This window comes from Pleurodeles waltl, chromosome 1_1, assembly GCF_031143425.1.
Source record: "Pleurodeles waltl isolate 20211129_DDA chromosome 1_1, aPleWal1.hap1.20221129, whole genome shotgun sequence".
NCBI lineage: Eukaryota > Metazoa > Chordata > Amphibia > Caudata > Salamandridae > Pleurodeles > Pleurodeles waltl.
Genome location: NC_090436.1, coordinates 155980414 through 156004388, shown reverse-complemented (window position 1 = coordinate 156004388; position 23975 = coordinate 155980414). Strand labels below are relative to the sequence as shown.

The 23975-nt window shown below is 43.6% G+C and overlaps 1 protein-coding gene across 4 annotated transcripts in view; it reads right to left on the bottom strand.

Moving 5' to 3' along the window:
- Window positions 1-23975, bottom strand: part of DCC (DCC netrin 1 receptor) — a 1057140-nt gene that overhangs the window by 231801 nt on the left and 801364 nt on the right. For all 4 annotated transcript variants that reach the window (XM_069219408.1, XM_069219414.1, XM_069219423.1 and 1 more), the window contains exons 10-11: window positions 20297-20445; window positions 17619-17757 (exon numbers count right to left, since the gene is read on the bottom strand). In XM_069219408.1, the coding sequence (XP_069075509.1) occupies window positions 17619-17757; window positions 20297-20445 (288 nt within the window). The remainder of the gene's footprint in view (window positions 1-17618; window positions 17758-20296; window positions 20446-23975) is intronic.

Here is a 23975-nt window from a genome sequence, read left to right as displayed (position 1 = left end):
ACATACAGACACTGCAGTGGCAGGTCTGAGACATGAGTACAGAGCTACTTATGTGGGTGGCACAACCAGTGCTGCAGGCCCACTAGTAGCATTTGATTTACAGGCCCTGGCACCTCTAGTGCACATTACTAGGGACTTACTAGTAATTCAAATATGCCAATCATGGATGAACCACTTACATATAATTTAAACAGGAGCACTTGCACTTTAGCACTGGTTAGCAGTGGTAAAGTGCCCAGAGTAACAAAACCAGCAAAATCAGAGTCCAGCACACATCAACAACCTGGGGAACAGAGGCAAAAAGTTAAGGGAGACCACGCCAAGGATGAAAAGTCTAACACGTGTCCCCCCCAGCTAAAAGTGGGGAGCAACTACCCAACCTCATGGGAGTTCTCATCACTAAGGCGGAAGAACCTGGACAGACCATCAGCATTGGCGTGTTCTGTACCGGGTCGATGTTCCACCGTAAAGTCCATCCCCTGTAGGGAAATGGACCACCTCAACAGTTTTGGGTTCTCACCCCTCATCTGCATTAACCATCTGAGGGGTCTGTGGTCGGTCTGAACTCGGAAGTGAGTCCCAAACAAGTAGGGTCTTAGCTTCTTCAGTGCCCAGACCACAGCAAACGCTTCACGTTCTATGGCACTCCACCTACGTTCCCTGGGTAGTAACCTCCTGCTAATGAAGGCTACGGGTTGATCTAGGCCCTCTTCATTCAGCTGTGAGAGTACTGCTCCAATACCATGCTCTGAGGCGTCTGTCTGTACAACAAACTCCGTGGAGTAGTCAGGTGCCTTCAGCACGGGTGCTGTGCACATGGCAGCCTTCAGGGCATCAAAAGCGTTCTGGCAAGCCTCTGTCCAGATCACTTTCTTGGGTTGCTTCTTAGAAGTCAACTCAGTTAAGGGGGTAACAATGGTACCATATCCCTTGACGAACCTCCGATAGTATCCTGTGAGACCTAAAAAGGCTCTCACTTCAGTCTGGGTCTTGGGAGGCTCCCAAGCCAGAATCGTGTCAATCTTAGGCTGTAGGGGTGCCACCTGGCCACTCCCCACCTGGTGTCCTAAGTACACAACAGAACCCTGCCCTATTTGGCACTTGCTCGCCTTAATAGTGAGGCCTGCCTTCTGCAGGGCCTCTAACACTCTCCAGAGGTGTTGCAGGTGTTCCTCCCATGTGGAACTAAACACAGCAATGTCATCCAGGTAGGCGGCACTGAACTCATCCAGTCCTGCCAACACCTGGTTGACCAACCTCTGAAAGGTGGCAGGGGCATTCTTCATCCCAAAGGGCATCACATTGAAGTGGAAGTGCCCATCGGGGGTAGAGAATGCTGACCTCTCCTTTGCCCCTTCAGTTAAGGCAATCTGCCAGTACCCAGATGTTAAATCAAACGTACTGAGGTACTTGGCAGCTCCTAACCGATCAATGAGCTCATCAGCTCGGGGGATGGGGTGTGCGTCAGTCTTGCTGACCGCATTGAGACCCCGGTAGTCCACACAGAACCTAAGTTCTGGAGTGGCACCAGGAGCAGTAGCCTTTGGGACCAAGACCACTGGGCTGGCCCAAGGACTGCTGGAGTGCTCAATAACCCTTAGGGCTAACATTTTGGAGACTTCCTCCTTAATGCAAGCCCTCACCCTGTCAGTCACCCTGTAAACCTTATGTTTAACAGGTGTACTGTCCCCAGTGTCCACATCATGTGTGCACAGGTGTGTGACTCCTGGGATCAGGGAAAACAGTGAGGCGAACTGTCCCAGCACGTGGCGACAGTCCCTCTGCTGTTCCTCAGTCAGGGAGGGGGAGAGGATCACTCCCTCCACAGACCCATCTTTCTCTCCTGCAGACAGGAGGTCAGGAAGAGGCTCACTCTCTTCCTCCACCCCGTCATCTGTCGCTAGGAGCATGGATAGCTCAGTTCGCTCAAAGTGGGGTTTGAGGCGGTTGACATGTAGGACCCTCAAGGGGTTCCTGGGGGATTGCAAGTCTACCAGATAGGTGACCTCGCTCTTTCTTTCCACCACCTCAAAAGGCCCAGTCCACTTATCTTGGAGAGCCCTAGGCTCTACTGGTGCCATGACCCACACTTTCTGTCCAGGCTGAAACTCAACCAGAGTGGCATTCTGGTCGTACCACCGTTTCATGTCCTCCTGGCTTGCTTCCAGGTTCTCCTGAGCGAGACGCCTGAAGCGGGCAGTCTGGTTTCTTAGTGCCAGCATGTAGCTAAATACATCCTGGGGTGGTTTACTAGGAGCTTTCTCCAAAGCCTCCTTCACCAGACTGAGCGGTCCCCTCACAGGGTGGCCATAGATGAGCTCAAAGGGGCTAAAGCCAAGTCCCTTTTGAGGCACCTCCCTGTAAGCGAACAGAAGGCATGGCAAGAGGACGTCCCACTTACGCCTCAAGGGCTCTGACAGGCCCTGAATCATGCCTTTCAAGGTGCGGTTGAATCTCTCAACCAGACCATTACTTTGGGGGTGGTAAGGGGTGGTGAACTTGTAGGTTACCCCACACACCTTCCACAGAGACTTCATATAAGTGGATATGAAGTTTGTACCCCTATCAGATACTACCTCCTTGGGGAACCCCATGCGGGTAAAAACCCCCATTAAGGCACGTCCCACCACGGGGGCGGTGACCGTCCTTAGAGGAATAGCTTCTGGGTACCGTGTGGCATGGTCCACCAAGACCAGGATGAACCTGTTGCCCATGGCTGTCTTGGGATCCAGAGGCCCCACAATGTCAATTCCTACCCTTTCAAAGGGAGTACTGACTACCGGTAAAGGTTGGAGGGGAGCTTTGCATTTCCCCCCACTCTTGCCACTTGCCTGACAAGTCTGACAAGATCTACAATAAGCAGCTGACTGCTTGTTCATCAAGGGCCAGTAAAAGTGGGAGACAAGCCTCTTATAGGTCTTGTCCTGCCCTAGATGTCCTGCCAAAGGCACATCATGAGCCAAACCCAGTAGGAAGGTCCTGAAGCCCTGGGGTACCACCAGCATACGAGCTGACCCCGGCTCAGGAACCTTAGGCTCACTATACAGGAGGCCATCCTCCCAATAAATCAGGTGAGTACCTGGCGCCCCGCCAGCCGCCTGGGCTGCAGCCTGCTGCCGCAGTCCCTCAAGAGTAGGGCATTCCTTCTGCGCTGTGCAGAATACTTCCCTGGTGGGTCCCCCTTCCTGCTGCCACTGCGACAGCTCAGGGACCTCCCCCAGTTCAGCCACCTGTTCCCCTGTAGGTTCCGGGGCATCACCCTCAGGCTCTGCCTCCTCCCGGACCGTGGGAACTTCTGGGGCGGGTTTCCCGCGCCTCCTGCCTTTCCTCTTCTTGGCGGTCCCCTGGGCCACTGTTTCAGGCTCCAGGGGCTCTTGACTACCCTGATTGGCTGCCATAGACCGGGTGGATACGCATACCCACCCAGGCAGACCCAACATCTCCAAGTGAGACCTGTGTTCCACCTCCTTCCAAGGGGAATCCTCCAGGTCGTTGCCTAGCAAACAATCAACAGGCATGGTTGGACTCACAGCTACTTTCCAGGAACCTGAGACCCCCCCCCATTCAAAGGGAACCTGCGCCACTCTGCAGAGGCGCTCAGAGTTGTCTACTGCAACTACTTGGTGAAGTACCCGGGGATCAATCTGCTCTTCAGACACCAGGTGACTCCTCACTGTAGTCACACTGGCTCCTGTGTCTCTCAGAGCCTCCACCCTCTGTCCATTGATGGTCACCCATTGCCTGTACTTCTTAGTGTTATCAGGCACTAGGTTTCTCTGGACCATCTCACTGTCCCCTAGTGAGACAAGGGTCATTTCTGCTGGTTCCCACCCACCTGAAACCAACTCCTCCCCAAGCGCTACACTGGCCAAACCCTGGGACGGTGCACCAGTGGGTGCCGGTGTACTTTTGGGGCATTTGGGGTCCCCCCTCACATGACCCACCTGGTCACATGAATAGCACTTACGTAGGGGACCACCTGCCATTGGCTTCCCTTTGGAGAACCATGGCCTCTTTTCACTGGGGGGTTGGGAATCCTTACCCTGGGAATCAGTTTGGGGCCCTTTAGAGAACTCATCCTGTTTGCCCTTACCCCCCCCTTTCTTCTGAGAGGGACCCTGCCCACCCTTGGCGTGGTCTCCCCCATACCTCTTTTGGACCCTGGTGCTCTCCCAGCGGTCCGCTTCCTGTGCAAGCTTCCTGGGGTCAGTCAGCTTGCTGTCAATGAGGTGCTGGCGCAGCTCTGGAAAACATAAACTGTACAAGTGCTCCCAAGCAATTAAATTGTAAAGCCCCTCATACGTGTTTACCTTACTGCCCTTCACCCAACCATCCAGTGACCTGCAACAAGAATCAACACATTCCAACCATGTTTGGGATTCCTTTCTCTTGTAGGATCTAAACTTCTCTTTGTACTGCTCAGGGGTGAGACCATACCTGGTAAGTAAGGCCTCCTTCATGGCAGGGTAGGTGAGACTCTGAGCATCCCCTAAGGCCGTCAGTGTGTCCCTCCCCTCTGCCTCAAAATGCTTCCACAGGGCTGCCCCCCAATGAGCTTCAGGGACCAGGTTCATGTGGAGAGCTGACTCATAACCCTTGAACCACAAGTAGATATCATCCTCCCTTTTATAATCCCTCACAAGGTCTTTTGGGATGTGTACCCTTCTCTCAGGCTGCACTGTAGAATTGCTGCCACCATCCCTACTGGACTGGTTTCTATGATCTATCTCTTTCAAGCTAAGCTCATGAGCCATTGTTATCTTCTTCTCCTCAAGGGCTAGCCTTCTCTGCTCCAATTGGTACTCCCTTTCTGCCTGTCTGTCCTGCAACTCTTCAGGTGTCAGACCCTTGGAGGATACACTGCTACTTGCCCTAGAGATTCTCCCCTGAGACATAGCAGGCCCACCCACTACATCAGTGTGAGTGACTTGCAACTCCTCTTCCCCCTCTGGCTCCTCATCTGTGTGCCCCTCAGCTGCTTTGGCTGTCACCCAGGCCCTCAGCGCCTTTTGCAGCTCATCCTTCTTGGATGAGCTCTCAATGGGACAGCCAACATTCCTACAAAACTGCTTCAACTGAGCCACCTTGTAGCTCTCCAATTTCTCCAAATCAAAAGCAGTTTCAGCTAGGGCATCTCCAGACTGAGACATGATGAGAGGTTAAAAAAAAATATGCACAGTTCCAAAAACAGAAAAGCAAGTTCTCAAATGAAGTTTCAGCAAAGTCAATCCCGGGATCAGCGAAAAAAAGAAACTGAATGCAGAGAAAAACAGTCCAAGTAAAAAAACAAAAATCACAAGACTAGTAGTATGTGGTCACGTAGTGGTCTGAGATCAAAACAGTAGTGTACACTTAATTACTGTATGTCAAGTACAAATACAAGTCCAAATCCCGACCGCTGGTCACCAATGTTAGAAATGGGGTCTTTGGTTGACAGTCAGGTTACCCCCTGTTCAAGCAAGGACCCTCACTCTAGTTAGGATAAAAGAGAATCACCCTCAGCTAACCCCTGCTTACCCCCTTGGTAGCTTGGCAGAACAGTAGGCTTAACCTCAGAGTGCTGGGCGTAAAGTATTTGTACCAACACACACAGTAACTTAATGAAAACACTACAAAATGACACAACACCAGTTTAGAAAAATAGGAAATATTTATCTAGACAAAACAAGACCAAAACGACAAAAATCCAACATACACAAGTCAAGTTATGATTTTTAAAAGGTTTAAAATAAAAAGAGTCTTTAGGTAGTTGTAACAACACACTAGCGCTGCTAGCGTGAAAATGTACCTGGTTTGCGGCAAAAATAACCCCGCACGGGCGGTGTGCGTCGAAAATAACCCGGCACGGGTATATGCGTCGAAAACAGCTCGGCTCGGCGAGGCGCGTCGAAAAAGCCAGCCACGCGACGGTCCGAAGTCCCGCGGCGCTGGTTGCGATCTCTCAGCCTTCGTCAGCGATGCTGCGCGTCGTTTCTCCTGCTCCGGGCGTCGATTCTCCGGTCGCGTTTCCAGCGGCGTCGTTTCTCAGCTGCGGAGCCGGTGTCGCGTCGTTTTCTCAGCCGCGATCGGATTCGCGTCGATCTTTTCTCCGCACGGTGCGCGGTGCGTGTATTTTTGTCCTTAGGCTGCCAGCCTCTCCTTTCAGGGTCCCAGGAACTGGAAGGGCACCACAGAGCAGAGTAGGGGTCTCTCCAGAGACTCCAGGTGCTGGCAGGAAGAAGTCTTTGCTATCCCTGAGACTTCAATAACAGGAGGCAAGCTCTACATCAAGCCCTTGGAGATTTCTTCTTCAAGATGGAAGGCACACAAAGTCCAGTCTTTGCCCTCTTACTCAGGCAGAAGCAGCACTGCAGGAAAGCTCCACAAAGCACAGTCACAGGCAGGGCAGCACTTGTTCCTCAGCGGTCAGCTCTTCTCCAGGCAGAGGTTCCTCTTGATTCCAGAAGTGTTTCTAAAGTTTGTAAGTTTGGGTGCCCTTCTTATACCCATTTTAGTCTTTGAAGTCACCTTTCTTCAAAGGGGACTCACACCTTCTTGTGAAATCCTGCCTTGCCCAGGCAAGGCCTCAGACACACACCAGGGGGCTGGAGACAGCATTGTTAGAGGCAGGCACAGTCCTTTCAGATGAGAGTGACCACTCCACCCCTCCCTCCTAGCAGAGATGGCTAATTAGGAAATGCAGATCACACCCCAGCTCCCTTTGTGTCACTGTCTGGTGTGAGGTGAAAAACAACCCAACTGTCAAACTGACCCAGACAGGGAATCCACAAACAAGGCAGAGTCACAGAATGGTTTAAGCAAGAAAATGCTCACTTTCTAAAAGTGGCATTTCCAAACGCACAATCTTAAAATCAACTTTACTAAAAGATGTATTTTTAAATTGTGAGTTCAGGGATCCCAAACTCCACATGTCCATCTACTCTCTAGGGGAATCTACACTTTAATCATATTTAAAGGTAGCCCCCATATTATCCTATGAGAGAGAGACAGACCTTGCAACAGTGAAAACGAAATTGGCAGTATTTCACTGTCAGGACATATAAACCACATTACTATATGTCCTACCTTATCCATACACTGCACCCTGCCCTTGGGGCTACCTAGGGCCTACCTTAGGGGTGCCTTACATGTAAGGAAAGGGAAGGTTTAGGCCTGGCAAGTGGGTACACTTGCCAAGTCGAATTTACAGTGTAAAAATACACATACAGACACTGCAGTGGCAGGTCTGAGACATGAGTACAGAGCTACTTATGTGGGTGGCACAACCAGTGCTGCAGGCCCACTAGTAGCATTTGATTTACAGGCCCTGGCACCTCTAGTGCACATTACTAGGGACTTACTAGTAATTCAAATATGCCAATCATGGATGAACCACTTACATATAATTTAAACAGGAGCACTTGCACTTTAGCACTGGTTAGCAGTGGTAAAGTGCCCAGAGTAACAAAACCAGCAAAATCAGAGTCCAGCACACATCAACAACCTGGGGAACAGAGGCAAAAAGTTAAGGGAGACCACGCCAAGGATGAAAAGTCTAACACTTCATAATTCATGAAAGAATCATTAAGGATCATTAGAGATGCTCTACAATGTGAATTTCTAGACCAACTTGGCCTTCTATCGATACAGGAATATCTATTCCGTTATTCATAGTGCTACAAAATGGCAAAAAAAAGGATTAACAAGTGCTATATAAAGAAGACATTGTAATTATTGATGGTAGTAACAATAATAATAATAATAATAATAATGACAATTGAAATGATAATAAGGTGCTATTGATGAACACGGTGAGAGTGTTTAAGTATATGTTGAAGGCTGGTTATTAGTAGATGCAAATACACACCTACCACTTGCAATAATGTCCCCAAGACAATGATAGGTCCAGTCACGATCTCAAAACAATAGCCTCTGGCTCAACCACTGGTAGCTTGGTATTGAGCAGGCAGGCTTAAATTAGGAGATAGGTAAGTAAAGCATTTAAATACACCACTACAGTAAATGAGTAGTGTTAGAAATGGGGTTTCTGGTTGGCTAGGGTATGCACCTCAGCCAGGCAGAACTTACCCACTCTAGTCAGGGCAAGGGAGTTACACGTCCAAGATAACCCCTGCTCACCCCCTTGGTAGCTTGGCACGAGCAGTCAGGCTTAACCCGGAGGCAATGTGTAAAGCGTTTGCACAACACACACACACCTGTGACGCAATATCCCCACCACCAAGGAAACACAACACCAGATTATATGAAAATATACTGTATTGTACACAACGTAATTATCAGACCAACATCACATAATAGTACTATCCTGCTACCTTAGCAGTTGTCAGAACGTTACACATTAGTTACTCTGCAAACTAGCAGTAGTCACACATAACACACAGGTTACTCAGTATTCTGCAACATAAGCAGTAGTCAGGAAACACGTAATCACATTAGAACACTTGTCATAAGAATATCATAAAACGCCCATAGTAGGAACATTAGAAAACCTATGGCAAGTTAGGGAAACATATTAGCAAGTCACGCCCATAAAAGGAACATGTGCACACATATGTAAAAGCATCATAGAACAGGTAGGCAATGTATCATAATAGCAAAGTCTGTAGAAAGAACTTTAGATTAGGAACATATTGGTCCATTTAAAAGTACCTGTCTTGATGGGGAGGCACTTCCAGTGCCTAAAACAACTAATGGGGCCCCCGGCGCTCCTCTGCGCAAAAACGGGGGCCTCCCTCAACATGGCAGACCGAGAGGGGCGGCACGCACCCTCTCTGAATTTTTGACGGGCCCCTTCTGGGACCCGTGATCACTGGGGGGCCCCCGGGCCTCCACCGGCCCTCTCCAAGGGGGGCCCAAGTCAGGGAAATCCTTTAAAGGGGGAGGGGGGCGCCTCGCGCTCCCTCCTGGCAAAGATGTAAAAGATCGTTGCAGGGGTCAGGGGCCACAGCACCCTGCCCCTGGGAACAACTAAACAAGAAGGAGCACAGGGCTGGTGGGCCCAGCTACAGGCCAGCACAAGGGGTGCAGATGGTGGCAGTTCCTCCTAGTGACCAGGCAGGTCACAGGTCAGCACAGCAGCAGCAGTCCATGGCGGTTTCCTGGTGAGTCCATTCATCAGCGTTCTGTGTCCAGTTTCAAGTTCCAAGAATGTTCAAATTGTGGGGAAAATTCCCCTGTACTTATAGTCAGTTCTTACAGTGTTTTACAATGGTAGGGAGAGGAAGTTCCAGCCAGTTACAACTGGTTCTGGGAGTGCCCCCTCTCTCCTTTCAGCACAGGCTCCAAACATCAGTGGGGGGTTAACGACCCTATTGTGTGAGGCCAGGGCACAGTCTTTACAAATGCAGGTGTGCCCCGCCTCTCCCTTCTCTCAGCCCAGGAAGACTATTCAGTATGCAGATGCACCTCGGTGACACCTCCACCCTCCCTGTGTACAGGCTGTCTGAAAAGTAAGCACAAAGCCCCAACTGTCACTCTGCCCAGACGTGGATTGGAGTCAAGCTGCAAAACACCAGAATTATAAGCACAGATAAATGCGCACTTTCTAGAAGTGGCATTTCTGTGATAGTAATAAAAAATACACCCACACCAGTAAGCAGTATTTATTATCACCATGACAACCATACCAAACACGCCTACGCTACCCCTCATAAATCAGACAATACTCCTTACACATAAGGCAGGGCATTTCTAATGCAATCCTATGAGAAGGCAGCACTCACAGCAGTGAGACACCAAGTTAGGCTGTTTGTCACTACTAGGACAGGCCATGCAATATGGCACATGTCCTGCCTTTCTACATACATGGCACCCTGCCCATAGGGCTAGCTAGGGCGTACTTTAGGGGTGACTTACATGTAGTAAAAGGGGAGTTCTGGGCCTGGCAAGTAAATTTAGATGTCAGGTCCCTGTGGCAGAAAACTGCGCACACAGGCCCTGCGTTAGCAGGCCTGAGACAGGTTTGAAAGTCTACTTCAGTGGGTGGCGCAAGCAGCGCTGCAGGCCCACTAGTAGTATTTAATTTACAGGCCCTGGGTATAGAGATACCACTGTACAAGGGACTTATAGGTAAATTAAATATGCCAATTAGGTATAAGCCAATCATACCAACTTTAGATGGGAGAGCACCTGCACTTTAGCACTGGTCAGCAGTGATAAAGTGCTCAGAGTCCTAGAGCCAACAGCGAGAGGTCAGAAAAACCAGGAGGAAGGAGGCAAAAAGACTAGGGATGACCATGCGTATGGCCAAAAGTCCAACAAGTAGGACACAACACACAATAAAAATCCCACACCAATTTATAATAAAATACTTGTATCTTTAAAAAGACATGTCAAAATGTCAAAAATCCAATATAGGGAATCAGAGGTATAACTTTTTAAAAAGTAAATAAATAAATGTGCTTTCTAGTGCTTAGAAATCATGAGCGCCAACCGGGGACATCTGGTCATGCTTCCCTGCGACAAAGTCAAAATTTGAGGTTGACCGCAATGGAGCCCTGCTCGGATTTTACCTTCACACTTACAAACTTTTGCCCTCTCGACTGTAGGGTAACGAAAGACAAATCCTTCACCAACGAAGCGTGTTTAGTGTAAGGTTTAATCAGGGATCCACGGCAGGCAGAGAAGCGACTGAAACGGATGAAAGTCAGCCTCCAACTGCCCCACAACAGAATACAGGACCTTAACATAGGAGTTCTATTAAAGGAACGGAATGGAACTAACAGAGTTAAATACTAACAAAAGGTAAAAGAGAAAAGAGGCAATAAGCACAGGCAAATGCAAACAATACATGAATACAAATAATAATAAATACCAATGCTACATCGACATTGTGCGGTCCTCTCCAGGAAGTCAATTTCGATGCAACAACATCCGACTGCTTTTCCGTGAGGCCTCGGTCAAATCCTGGAAGTTGGGAGCTCCAGAGCTTTCAGCGGGATGAACCTGAAATTCAGGCTGGGTCGCGGTAAAAGGTAGTCGAATTGACTCACCATGTCGGGTCTGTCCACTTATGGAGATTTTTCCAAAAGCTGTCTCAAACTTCTCCAAACGACTTTCTCACGGTATGGAAATGGCATCAATACACAGATTTCAAAAGAAATGGTCGCATTTTCTCTAATGGAGTCTGATATTGACAAAGGTTGTGTGTTTATAACACAAACGTAGCTCAGTTTCCCACAAATAAAGTGGTGTTCCCAAAACAAAATATTTTATAACGATCTATTCATGTGTGCAGTAAAAGGACACAGAATAGAGAAGCAATATTATTTTGATCACAAACTCATGATTATGATCCACATGGCCCACATCGTTTGTAGCGTAAACTCTCTGAATATAAGATTTATCAGACCTGAAACAGCCACGAGTCATTATTCTGATAAAGGTGGATTTCTTAGCTTGTCGATTGCATCTCGTAGCTCTGAGCTTAATTCCCAGCAGCGAGCCTATTCAGAAATAATAGGTGTTCCTCTTCACGATGACACATGTCACATAATGTGAGGAGCAGAGAAGGATTGGCTGATAAAAACACCCAACCGAGTAAGGAAGCTAACATACTACACATCAATCAAACAATTGATCATAACCTGCATAGGATAATGCTGCCATTGTATTACTGTGAGCGCTCAAAGATGGCCGCTCTGAGGTTATTGAGGCGGCCTATATGAAATCACTGTTTAGTGAAGCAATGTTGCAAATAAGATGAGTTGATGCACCTGTCTCGCAAGCCTGGTCGGCTCACCAATATGTTTCTTGTTCCCTTGCTAAGAAAAGGTGCCCCTTTGTTCTCGTGAGACGAATTAAAACACTCTCCAAACACAGAATTCCAAATACATTTAGCAAATGTGAATCAAAATGCAGACTTCAATTTTACTATAAAAACGTTTTTACACCAGGCCGACTATCGAATTACATGGAGAGCATTTCTAATTTAACACATCATTCTTAAAACCATGAAAATCCAGAGTCAGGTGAAAACAGGGATTTGCACCCAAATCCGTGCAAACTTCACTTCAAACTGACTTGCAGTTTTCCGCACACACAACCTGTCAACATTTGACCCGAATAACTGCAGGATCCTCATGAAAACATATTGCTTTGCAGCGAAAAAAAATAATAATAATAATTATGAAAATGCAAGTTAATATAATATTTTCATGTGTAGTGTTTTCCACCCCATGGAAAATTCCCATGCTTCAACTGTTCCCCGGTAAAACTAGGAGTACATTTTTTTCTAGGTATAAAATTGAACTTCTTTGTGAATCCCTGAAAAGTTAGATATTTGCTCCACATGGAGGAGTTAGATGAGTGGGGAACGTTTATTACTTTAGAAATCAGATCGAAAGCGATTTGTCGAGTTTAACCCCAGGGCACTTTCAGAGGAAGTGCAGCGCTCCTAACATGGTTTACCAGTCGATTAGATGACATGAGCTAGGTGGAATGACTCTTCTTTTGAGGGAGCAAGAGAGAGCTGGCGCAATATTATTTCCCTAGTTGGCGTCAACTAGGGAAATAATATTTAAAGTAGATGGGAGCAACTATGTTCAAGCAGCACATCATCTGAGACGAAATAGATTTTTATGCTTCTTATTGTTTGCCAAGAGAACTGTTAAATACACAGTTAGAGGAATTCTCAAAGGGTATCCTATTGGTCTTCTGAAATGCCCTAAATATCCACAGATAGGGACTATTCAAAAAGACTGAGCTCCTCAGGGGGTCCCTGACTGCTTAGAAAATTAAATAATATTAGCAGATTAGGTCCCCAACTTTCAGTACTGACTCAGTAAGGGGTCCCCAGATTCCAATAATGACTAAGTGGGGGTCCCCGGGTTCCAGTAAAGATAAAGTGGGGTTCCACAGAAGTCAAAAGGTTGGGAACCACTGTGCTACACTATTCTCACAGCGCAGATAGGCAGGGGTGGCTCCTTCGCTACGGCGAAGGAGTGCGTCGCCCCACTGGCTGTGCCAGAAGCAGAAAAATAAAAGTATAGTTTTCAATTGTTTTATTTTTCTGCTTCTGGCACAGCAGTGCAGGGGGGATGGGACACAGGAGGTGGGAAGGAGGAGGAGGGGAGGGTAGAATGCACTACGTGAACATGTTTGTTTGGCCAGCTATCTAAGGCCGCCCAAACACACATGCGCACTTAGGTTTCCCCAACCCACCTGCATACACAGCTGGGCTGGAGAAATTGCACAAACCCCAGGTTTGTGCCTGAGTGGCTGCGACTGCCACTCAGACCAAGGGCCAGGATTGCTGGGGATGGTGTGACACCAGAAGAGGATCGAGGGTGCAGGTGGCGGCGGCGACAGAAAGAGGTACGTTTTTTAAAATTAATTTTATATTCCCTCCAAGCTTCCTTCCCTGCCCCCCACCCCGCCACCCCTCCCATTGGGATTTGCGGCGGCTGCCACTGCAGATAGGTGATTGTTGGTATTGCAAGCCCAATGCGTTTGTCAAAACAAACAACTTGAGGGAGCTTTTATTAAATATATGTTGAACTTTGAGGAGAATTGTTTTACAGTAAATATACATATTATGACCAGCTCGTTTTTTTTATTAATTTTAATATTGCAGGTATATTTCGAGATTTTATGTATTTTAACATAGCAACATGCTTTCACAACACAATTTAGCACAGACCATTACTTATTCTAGTGAATTACACTAATTAACACTAGCTTCATTCAAAATTTAAATGAGAATAATATTAGTGAAACATAACTGGATTTCTGAATGAAAATCATAATACTGAATGTAATAAATACACTAGAAGGTGACAGTCAGCATGTAGCTAATCTAAAACAAACACTGACAAAGTAAGTAGATCTGGACGTAGCCAATCTAAAACAAGCACTGGCAAAGATAATAGATGAGACCCTGACATGCTATTGCATGTATTTTTTTTATTTCAAGCATGTGCCACAAAAACAAAAGGAAGAAAGAAAAGAAAACATGACAACACTGAAAGTGGCAATTGTAAACTTGCAATAAAAATAATTTTATAATAATATTTAAACAATTCATAGAAATGTGTTCTCCTTAGCAGGCTGGTTTACTTGGAACAGGTATAGAAACCCTTTTTAGTTTTAAAGTAGATAATAGGAAATGTGGTTTGCATTATCACAGAGAAATGGTATTATTGGATTTGAATCACTGTAACGACCTAGTTTAAATGCACAAGGATAACCAAAAAAGAGAAAGAATGCAAAGAAACCGAGGCACTCAAAGAGCAAGAAAGTCAATGACTTACGTGAGCTGTCTTACTGACCCACGCTATGTGGTTGGGAGCAAAATGTGAATAACAGTTCAACAAGCCAATGGATGAAAGGATTGACCTAAATCCCCTCTATGTTTGTAAATGGATGCATTTTTTTATTTATAATTTTTTATTACTTGAGCCTGGCAAGATAGCTAAAGAAGTCTCTAGGTCAAACCACAAAGAACATTATTTCCCTAACCTGTAAGAATTTACTTTTGGATGATTTAATTTAACCCATTAAGTCTTTCTCTTTCCACATGCTGATTCTGGATCTCATGTGAGGTAGGTTAGTTTCTATGACCTAAAACCTAACCCATTAATCAGTTGAACTACTCTCATGTCAGCTCATCTTCCTTTGTCTTCACACCTATTTTACACATAGCCAAAACCATGTTGTTGTAGAATTGTCTTTTTCCATGATGCTAAATTCACCCATAATAAAGTGGATGAATGATTTTGTTTCAGATATAAATTATGGATTTATGAGGTTGTTAAAAATGTGTGGTTATTACTATTAAATCAATGTTAATCTTTCTTTTATGAAACTATGCCCAGATTAGACCCAGGAAAAAATGTAATATTAATTTCAAGTAAATAAAAGATTAATGGGTTTCATATATTTTGTCTAATATTTGTTTTCTTCCGCTTTTGCTTTTCCATAAAATGTTCGTCTGTTGGAGACTGGTTAGAGCAGAAAATATTATGCAAGAACTGTGCAGTGGCAGCAAGTGCCGATGAGCAACGTTCTCCATGTTACTTTAGAAACTGTAGAGGAAAATCCATTGTACAGGTGTCTTGCATGGCATTTTCATGCTAAACATTCCTCATGCACAATTTTCACGTGAATGACTGCCCAAGCCTAATATGCCAATAAGTGTAAAGTTCCTGAAAATAATGCACATTTCCAAAGGAAAACACTGTTGCGTTTTCACCCTGGCTTGGCTTGCACACTACAGTAACACTTTACCCCGATATCCTTATGGCAAATTAATAACCCCTTTTTACCACAAACTGGCTGGTGCATCAGTGACTCTCTATATCGCAATCAGCAGGCCAGGCAACCGCATACTCTATCGCGACCACGTATGGTTATGACAAATAAGACATTTAAATCAATAAACCTCGTTTAGGTGTGGACGGAATTCAGCAACCAAGTACCAACCCATAGTTCACAATGGTTTTTAAAGTAACTCATGATTGCTGTTAGTGAAAATCAGATGGGATGTTTATAGATTGTTACAGATGATAATAATGGAACCCAAACTTAATTTGAAACACTGTCACTATTTATTTAATTCCAGCTTTCCTGTAATGAGGAAGGCTTCGATTAGGAGGACAGAGAGTGTGGGAGGGGGTACATTTCCAGCTAGTCATGCCTAATATCCATTATTTTTCCTTTCAGAGAAATGGAGTGTGGAGCATGACTAGAATATGTATTTTATAAAATAGACCTCCATCAATTAGGAAAATTCTTTAATTTCCCCTCACTTCTCTTGGTGCACTTAGCAGTGTGAAACAGCAGAATATTGAAATACAGACAGAATGAATCTGTGAACAATGTTTTACAAAAACATGTACTTGAAAAATAAAAATATACAGTAGTATCATAACGAAGCAGTACAGCTGGAAAATATTACAAAGCCATCCAGATTTAAACCGTCAACAAATGTGTTCAATTACAGAACTTTCTGTGCATTTATGCAATAAAACAATGTTATAGTTCAGGTACACATTGTTTTCAACTTGATACATTAATTGCTGGGCCACAATAGAGTGGCAAAGTATCCCCTATTATAGAACATTGGATTGTTGGGCGCTCCATTGGAGACAATTGAGTGCTCTGGGCTTTTACTGGCTGGTAAACATTCCAAAGTTCTTTGTTCACAGCAACAACTGTGAACAAAGGCTTCAAGGAGCCCAAGGAAATTGTAGTCCCCTTGGGCTCCGTGAGGACTTTGTTTTATTTATTAAACATTCTGCCCTTTATTGGCAAAATGTTCTATTAGCCTCATAGCCCTTTGTAACTGGGCTATACCGGCAATTAAAGTCTTGCTCTCTTGCTAAAGGCCCTTGCCTTTGGCTTGTGCCTTTAATGCTGGAGCGGGCCTTTTGCACTGGACATGTCCCATCCACACGCATTTAGAGCTAATTTCAATCGCACAATTTGATTTTCATAAAAGCTGTTTATGATGTAATACTTCACAGCAGGAACTGGGAGGTCATTTTATCTTACTTTGAGAAATTAAAATGTCCTCTTTGCAAAATAAAATGCCTGATTTAGAGGTTGGCAGATGGGTTATTCCATCACACATGTGATGGATATCCTGTCTGCTGTAACTCCATAGGCTATAGTGGAATTGCAATATGGTGCTATGCATTCATTAAAACTAAATAACATCAACATGCTATTTTTGTTTTGTGGAGCAGTAAATATTTCTGTGCAATTATTTTACTAATATATATTAATTAATAAAAGTGTGGATGTATTTATTTGGTTATCTTACACAATGTTTGTAGATTTGCAGTTTATGGACATAGCAAATACGGAAACAAATATGTTTTCCCTGTTATAAATTATATCACTATTAGAGATAAAGAAAACAGTGTCATGTGTTGACCAACATGCTTCTAATGTTATCATTCAAATGTTTGCTTAATGGATTGAAAGAAAACAGCAAGCAGTTTTGCTGATGATAGCAAAATCAGCAATGGACATGAACGTAGAATACATTTTGCTAATACTGTTTTTAAAACTGAACAAATGTGCAACAAACTGCATCAGCACATGAAGTCCTTTTAAACATGTTACGTTTCATGAAATAATGGATAAGTGGTCACATTCTTTGAGTTTTTAAAGAGTGTATAAGCAGACTCCCCACTCTGTGAGACTTCTCAAATGAGTTTACTGAGCTCTTAATTGGGAATTTCTTTTTACTTTACCAGTTGAGGCCTCTATTTCAAAACTTCAAAATGGTCATCATGAGAGCTATTACCCAATGTGTGTGGCTGGAGCACTCTGCACTAAACACTGTTACTCTTCTATGTCAGACACTGGTGCACCTGCCGAGGTTGCCATTACATGCTTTACAAATATTCATTCATTAATTCTTTCAGTCAAAATGCTATGGATTGTTTCTAGGAGATGGAGGCTACCTACAATTGAATAGTTTGGATTGTTACTGTGACAAGGATGCTAAGCATAATGTTCATGAGCATCACCAAACCTCTGTCACTATCTGAGTTAAAAAAAATAGTGGTGAAGTGACCAAAGATTGCTTCCTATAGATTACAACACAATATTCCTTCTTAGTAGCCATACTTTTACATATTCTAATATCTCATATATTGAACTAGACTCACCATCTGAAAGAGTTACAACTGTAATGTCTTCACTGGAGACGCCTGGCCCATAACGATTGTAAGCTAGAATTCGCAGAGAGTATTCTGTAAATTTTCTCAGCCCTTCTAGTTTGTAATATAGTCCATCAACTTCTATATTCTGGGGACAGAAAAAGCAGGAAATTCATTCAATTAAAATGAAAGGTACAGCACTTTTGAAACAGATAAGGTGAGAAAATGCAAATTGAACATATATTTTCAGTTATATTCTCCACCTAGTAGAAATCATGTCAATGAAGAAAACTGTAACCAAAATGTAGGTCAAGCTTAAAAGGAATTCACATTGCTGAAATGTTTCAGTTTGATAATTCAGGATTCCATAGAAAAAATGGTGTGAGAAAGGTACACAATATAGCAAATATTTGACAAAGAGGTTTTAAAAAGAATATGTTGCCATTTAAAAGTAAGCAACCCTGAGTAAAATGTTGAAGCATTAGATGCAAAGTGTTAATTTAAAATACAAAATGTGGATAGGACTTGCTTCTGGTGCATCCATGTGACATAGTGGGATTCTGTTCTAATAGTATGAATCACAACTAAGGGCCTGATTAAGAGTTTGGCAGATGTGGTTACTCTGTCACAAGTGTGACAGATATTCCGTCTGCCATATTATGATCCCAATATTTCCAATGGGATTCGTAATACGGCAGACAGGATATCCGTCACATTTGTCACAGAGTAACCCGTCCACCATACTCTAAATCAGGCCCTAAGTTGCTCCCAAAAGAGAAGCCAATTACCTATTTTAGATAAATGATTGCAGCAAGTATACAGGTGCAAATATAATGAGATTAAACAAAATCTGTTAAAAGGTGGGAGTTTCCTGTGGGAGTTTCCGGGCATCTTCTTTGGCAAAATGCAAAAGTTAGAAGCAAAATCCACTGCCTGATCATCAATATGATAAAAAAATATATAATGTCATGTACTAGATAAATTGTCATATACAGCTCGATGCTGTTGCAATATGACAGGAGGAGACTGGATATCATCAGCTGACCTGATATTTATAACTCCAAAGGAAATTGAAAGACACCTGAGACACAAAAAATTACAAAGATTGATTTCCTAAGAACGAATTTGTAAAAACAAGTGCATACATTTAATTTGATATGATCAGTTCAAAAGCACTGAGGGACCAATCAATAAAGATAATTTTGAAAGTATGAAATACTCGACTTATTCCTAATATGGCCGGAATTTATGTCACTTCCTTGTCTAAACAAACGTTGTGTACCAGGCCAAAAAACTGTAAAAACACTGGTGGATCAGCCATAGGATAATTACCCTGGTGAACAGATTGTCAGATATTGGCGCTCTAGAACAGTCTTCTCCAATGAGTAGCTCGTGGGCTACTGGTAGCTCTCCAACTACCTGTAAGTAGCTCTCCTATGCACAGCCAGGCCTACCAAATTAGAAGCTTTTGTTTGCCTGAATGAATATATTTATACCTAAATTAAAAGGTGTGTGTTCAAGTTGAAAATGTGTGTATTTTCAGAACCTATAATCATGCCGCATTGGGAGACTTTTAACAAGTATTATAAGCTTGGTATTATTACCTCGGTGCCAGTGGCATTCAGCCGTGGCGGTTCTGTATTATCATTGTAGAGCTATTCCCAGGGACACTGGAATTATGCAGCAGGGGAGGGCCACATTATGTGTCAAGGTTAAATAAGTTAAGCAGCAACAGAAAGCAGATTATGTGGCGTGATGCGGAAACTTTTGTGATAGTACTATTTCATTATTTTCCCATTTTTACAGTTGTTAACACTGCCTGGCATACGTTGTACCTCACTAGTACCAGTTTAACACCCAACTACAGAAATAAGCAACAGAAAGGTGACCAGTCAACCTTTGCAAAGGGCCTTCCACCGCAGAGCAACACGTGTCACACTATTGCATAATTCTAGTGGCCCTGGCCATTCCAAATTGATAAAGCATATTTACATTACTGCTGGTAAACCTGCACTGAGATGATCATGGCAGGTAGTCTTGCATAAGGTCACTAATGTAATCTTGCGTGATGTGTACAACACTAATAATATTAGTAGCTTGGGATGATTTTCAGGGAACATAAGTAGCTCACATTACTGACAAGGTTGGAGACCCCTGCTCTAGAGACTGATGTGACATTGTGCATGTACTGCTCTTGCACTTTTCTAACTCAGTATGCTCCAGGGGATTTATCCTTCAACACATCTTTAACATTTTCCTTTCCTTTCTCATACTCACTTAATGTCAGAACCTCCAATCTGGAGTGTCCTATACCATCTGCTGATTATTTAACATTTACTATGTAACTATTCACATTTAGGCCCGTATTTATACTTTTTAGGCACCCCAGGTGCGGCGCTTTTGCATAAAAAAATAGCGCAAATGAGGTGCTTAAAAAGTAAAAATATAGGCCTTAATGAGTTACTTGTGTAGTCTCATATATGTTCCATCTTTTTTGCATCCACCCCACATTTTCCACCACCTTCTTCCCTCCTAGTTGATTCAGAACTCTCACTCACTACCAGCAGAAATCTCTGGTTTGAGTTCCTTTTATCTCCATTGCTTGAGCAGTCAACAACTAGTCTTCTGTGATGAAAAATAAATGTTACCCAACTCGGAAGGATTTCAGTTTGTCATAAATGCCTCACCTGTTCTCGTCCAGTAATTGTCTCTGTACACAAGACTCTGTAACCTTGAACCGGGCCGTTTGCATAAGCAGGCGGTTCCCAGGAAATGAGGATTGAGGTAGGCGAGGTAGAAACAGCCTGTGGGTTTTCAACTGGACCTGGAACTTGCACTGTGTGATGAAAACACAAGTTGCAAAACCTATACATTAGCAACCTTTGTGATTTATAGCAAGTTACTTTCATGAATTAATTTCTTTACCTTTAACTAGCCAATCACATAAGCATAATTTCTCCTTCGTGGAAGTGCACATATAAACATTAACAATCTTGATACCGTTGGAAAGTGATGCCTGGCAAACAGTTTTAGAACAGAAAAAATAACATTTCGACACACGTACACACATATGCATTCATGCACGCACACACAGTCCACCCCCTTCATGAAAACTCAAAAATGTCAAATGTAGCTTTGATGTGAGACGTTTTTAGGCGTGCACATTCTTTTTAAACAGTCTGTCCGTCTTTTCATTGGGTCCTTAATTAGGACTCTCGGTAAGTGGCCTATGATGGAAAATACGGTCCTAATCCTCCTTGACTCTCCAGTTAGTCAGAGATGTGCGCTTAACCTCTAATTTAACAGATGTGGCGTAAGGGGAGTAAGGTTACAGTACAACACAGTTATTGCAGTTATGACAAAGATGTGAATGTCCAGACAGATTTCTGATTCAACGACAATTTATTTGTATCTCAAACTATGCTTATATTTACAGCACAATGAGAATGGAATCTTTAAAGGCTCATAAATACAACACACTATAAAATGGTAATGGACCATAACAGTGATAAAAGTACAGTGCCTGGCTATTTACATTATATTAGAGTCTTTAAGTAATTACCAAGAAAACAAAAACAACAAAAGAGAAGGCCTCTCCCCGGCACAGTGGGCGAAGCTCTGACCAATGCCACAACTACTCATTTTTGGTCTGTGGTGCCCCAGGATGGTGGAGATCACCACCAAAAGAATTACAAAGTGTGAGGGGAGCTGCAGGAGCAACGCAGCCTCCCCCCACAAGGAATTCCTGATTCTTAACCCTAAGTTGGGTGGGACACCAAAAGAACAAACATTAAGGAGTTTCCAAACATTTTTAAGCACTTCCGAGGCTAATCTTTTACTCTATAGGTTGGGGTGTTGCACCAATAAATCTATGGCTGCGGTCTCTGTGACCTGAATGTGTTCAACATGAATTTTCCTGCTGCACAAACATCGTCTAGGGGCGAAAGGTTGTAAATGTGCGTTATGAATATAAATGCAATGCCCTTTAGGGGCTATGTTTAAATTGCATATTTTTGCGCTACACCTTCTAGAACTGAAATTGCTGAGTATTGTGATTATAAATGTAATGCCCTTCAGGGGATGTGTTTTAACTGTGTTATTATCACTAAAACTTATGCTGACTACACAAATCACCCAGATATGCATAGACATTTTCTCTTGTGAATGTTTTAATGAAGTAATGACACTGACAACCACTCATGTTTCAAAAGTATACATGCTTTATTGCAAATAGTAAGGTCATTCATTCACAATTATATTCAGGTATTGCATTTTAATACAAGTCAATGTTTTCAAATGAGATTAGTTGATCTATACTGGACTGGAAGAGTAAGAGTGATTATGCAATGTCATCAAGAAGCATTTTCATCAGCTTGTATATATTTGTAAATTGCTGCATAGTATTGAGTAGTGTGTGTGTAATAAGTGCATTGACTGGACAATAGTTTATTGAGTGCTATTTTTGTGCATCTGTGAATGGTGATTACTATCCCACACCGCCTCTCTTGAGTATGTCTTGGACTACTAGCTCGAGTCAGGTGCTACAATGAGGGTGTTTGCTTCTCAGTGGAGTACACATGAGGACACATTACTTGTGCAGGCCACACAACTAGTGACCCATTTTCTTACAAACAGTTTCAAAGTATTTAAACCTAAGTTCAACCTCTGGGCACTGTGGCACAAAGCAGACAGGTGTAACTTAGGAAAATGTGCAAAGTAATTAGCAGTATCAAAACAAATAAAAAGTCAAAATACAACTCAAAAAATACCACAATCAGTTTCTACAAATGTTCAATAAGACAAATAACACCAAAATGACTAAAATCTAATAAAGGGAACCAAAGATATGAATTTTTAAACCTTTAAGACAAAAAACACAAAAAAGTGAAGCGCCAATTATAAGTCACTGTTCGTGGTTGACCTAAGTGCAATTTTAGGCCAACTACAGGAATCATAAATCAGTTACACTTAGCAGGTCATCCTGGTCAACGTTTTTACTTTCTGATTAAATCTTTTTTTATGGAAGTTGAAATCCTCCAGTGGGACAAGGTGGAAAGCTGCATCCAGAGAAGTCCTCTCAAAGCTGGATACCTGTGGAATGAGGTTCCTCTGAAGCTGTTGGTTTCAGCTGGAAAATCTGAGAGTGGGAAAATTCTAATTTTGCGCATGCCATAGTCCTCTTGTTGGATAGATACTTTTCATGCCTTTGCCCAATCAAGATTTCTGCCTTCAGAATGAGGGCTTGATTTATATTCCAGCAGACGTGTTACTCCGTCACAATGGTAATAGACATCCTGTCCACTGAAATATAAATCCCATTGGAAATAATGGGATTTGTACTTTGGCAGATGGGATATCAGTCACTGTTGTGACAAAGTAACCCATCAGCAGAAATATAACTCATGCTCTTCATGTCTTTTCTTTTAGCTCCACTGGGACAAACCTGGAAGCTATATGCGGGCAGGGTGCATTGAAGCCAGATACCATACCAGTGAGGTTCTGCTGAAGCCGTCATTTGCAACAACAACACAGTGATGGACGGAATGATTGAATTAATCTCAGCCACCGGCAATCACTTGGGCTGCGCCCATCGTTTTACAACCTCTGTGCCATTCTAGACAGAGACCTACCATCTCACTTGGTCCTGATCTAGTAGGAACAGTCCAGCCTGATCTGTCAGATGAGGCTCCCTCCAAATGTAAACACAAGCAACCATAGATCAGTTTCAACCTACTTGGAACTCTTCAGTGAGGTATAGCTTGAGTTCTATAGTGCTTGGGCCTCTTCAGTGAGGTATGGCTTGAGTTCTATGGCACAGTGAGACTGGAGCTCACATTTACAAGGTGATGAATTGAATGTTTGAATTAATCTCAACCACTGACATTTGTGGCTGCATTCCAGTTCATTGTTTGGGCAGCAAAAAGTTCTGGGAGGGGCAACCTGATTTACGTGCCTGACGGGTTCACATCTTCTGTGAAAAGCTTTGGGTGATTAATGACTCCAGAGGTCATTAAATTTTAAAGTCACAGCTTTTCCAACCTTTTACAGTAGCTCAACATTGTCTCTTCTAATGCTCACAGTGCCTCCGGACAGCACTTAGAGTCTAAGACCCATACTACCAGAAGCCACAAGCACAGTTTAGTTCAGGTCCACTTGCCACTGGTCAACTGCTCAATCTAGCAAAAAGACCTTTTTCAAGTCCTGGACCTGGGTCTATCACTTCATGTCTCCACACATCACACACAAGTGGTTCAGTACTATTATGGTCTGCCACAGCTCCAGAAAATATTCTAGGCAGCTGAGGGTGATGGTGCTAATTTTCTTCAATTTATTACCCTGTAGATGGGCATGACTCCTGGACACTAC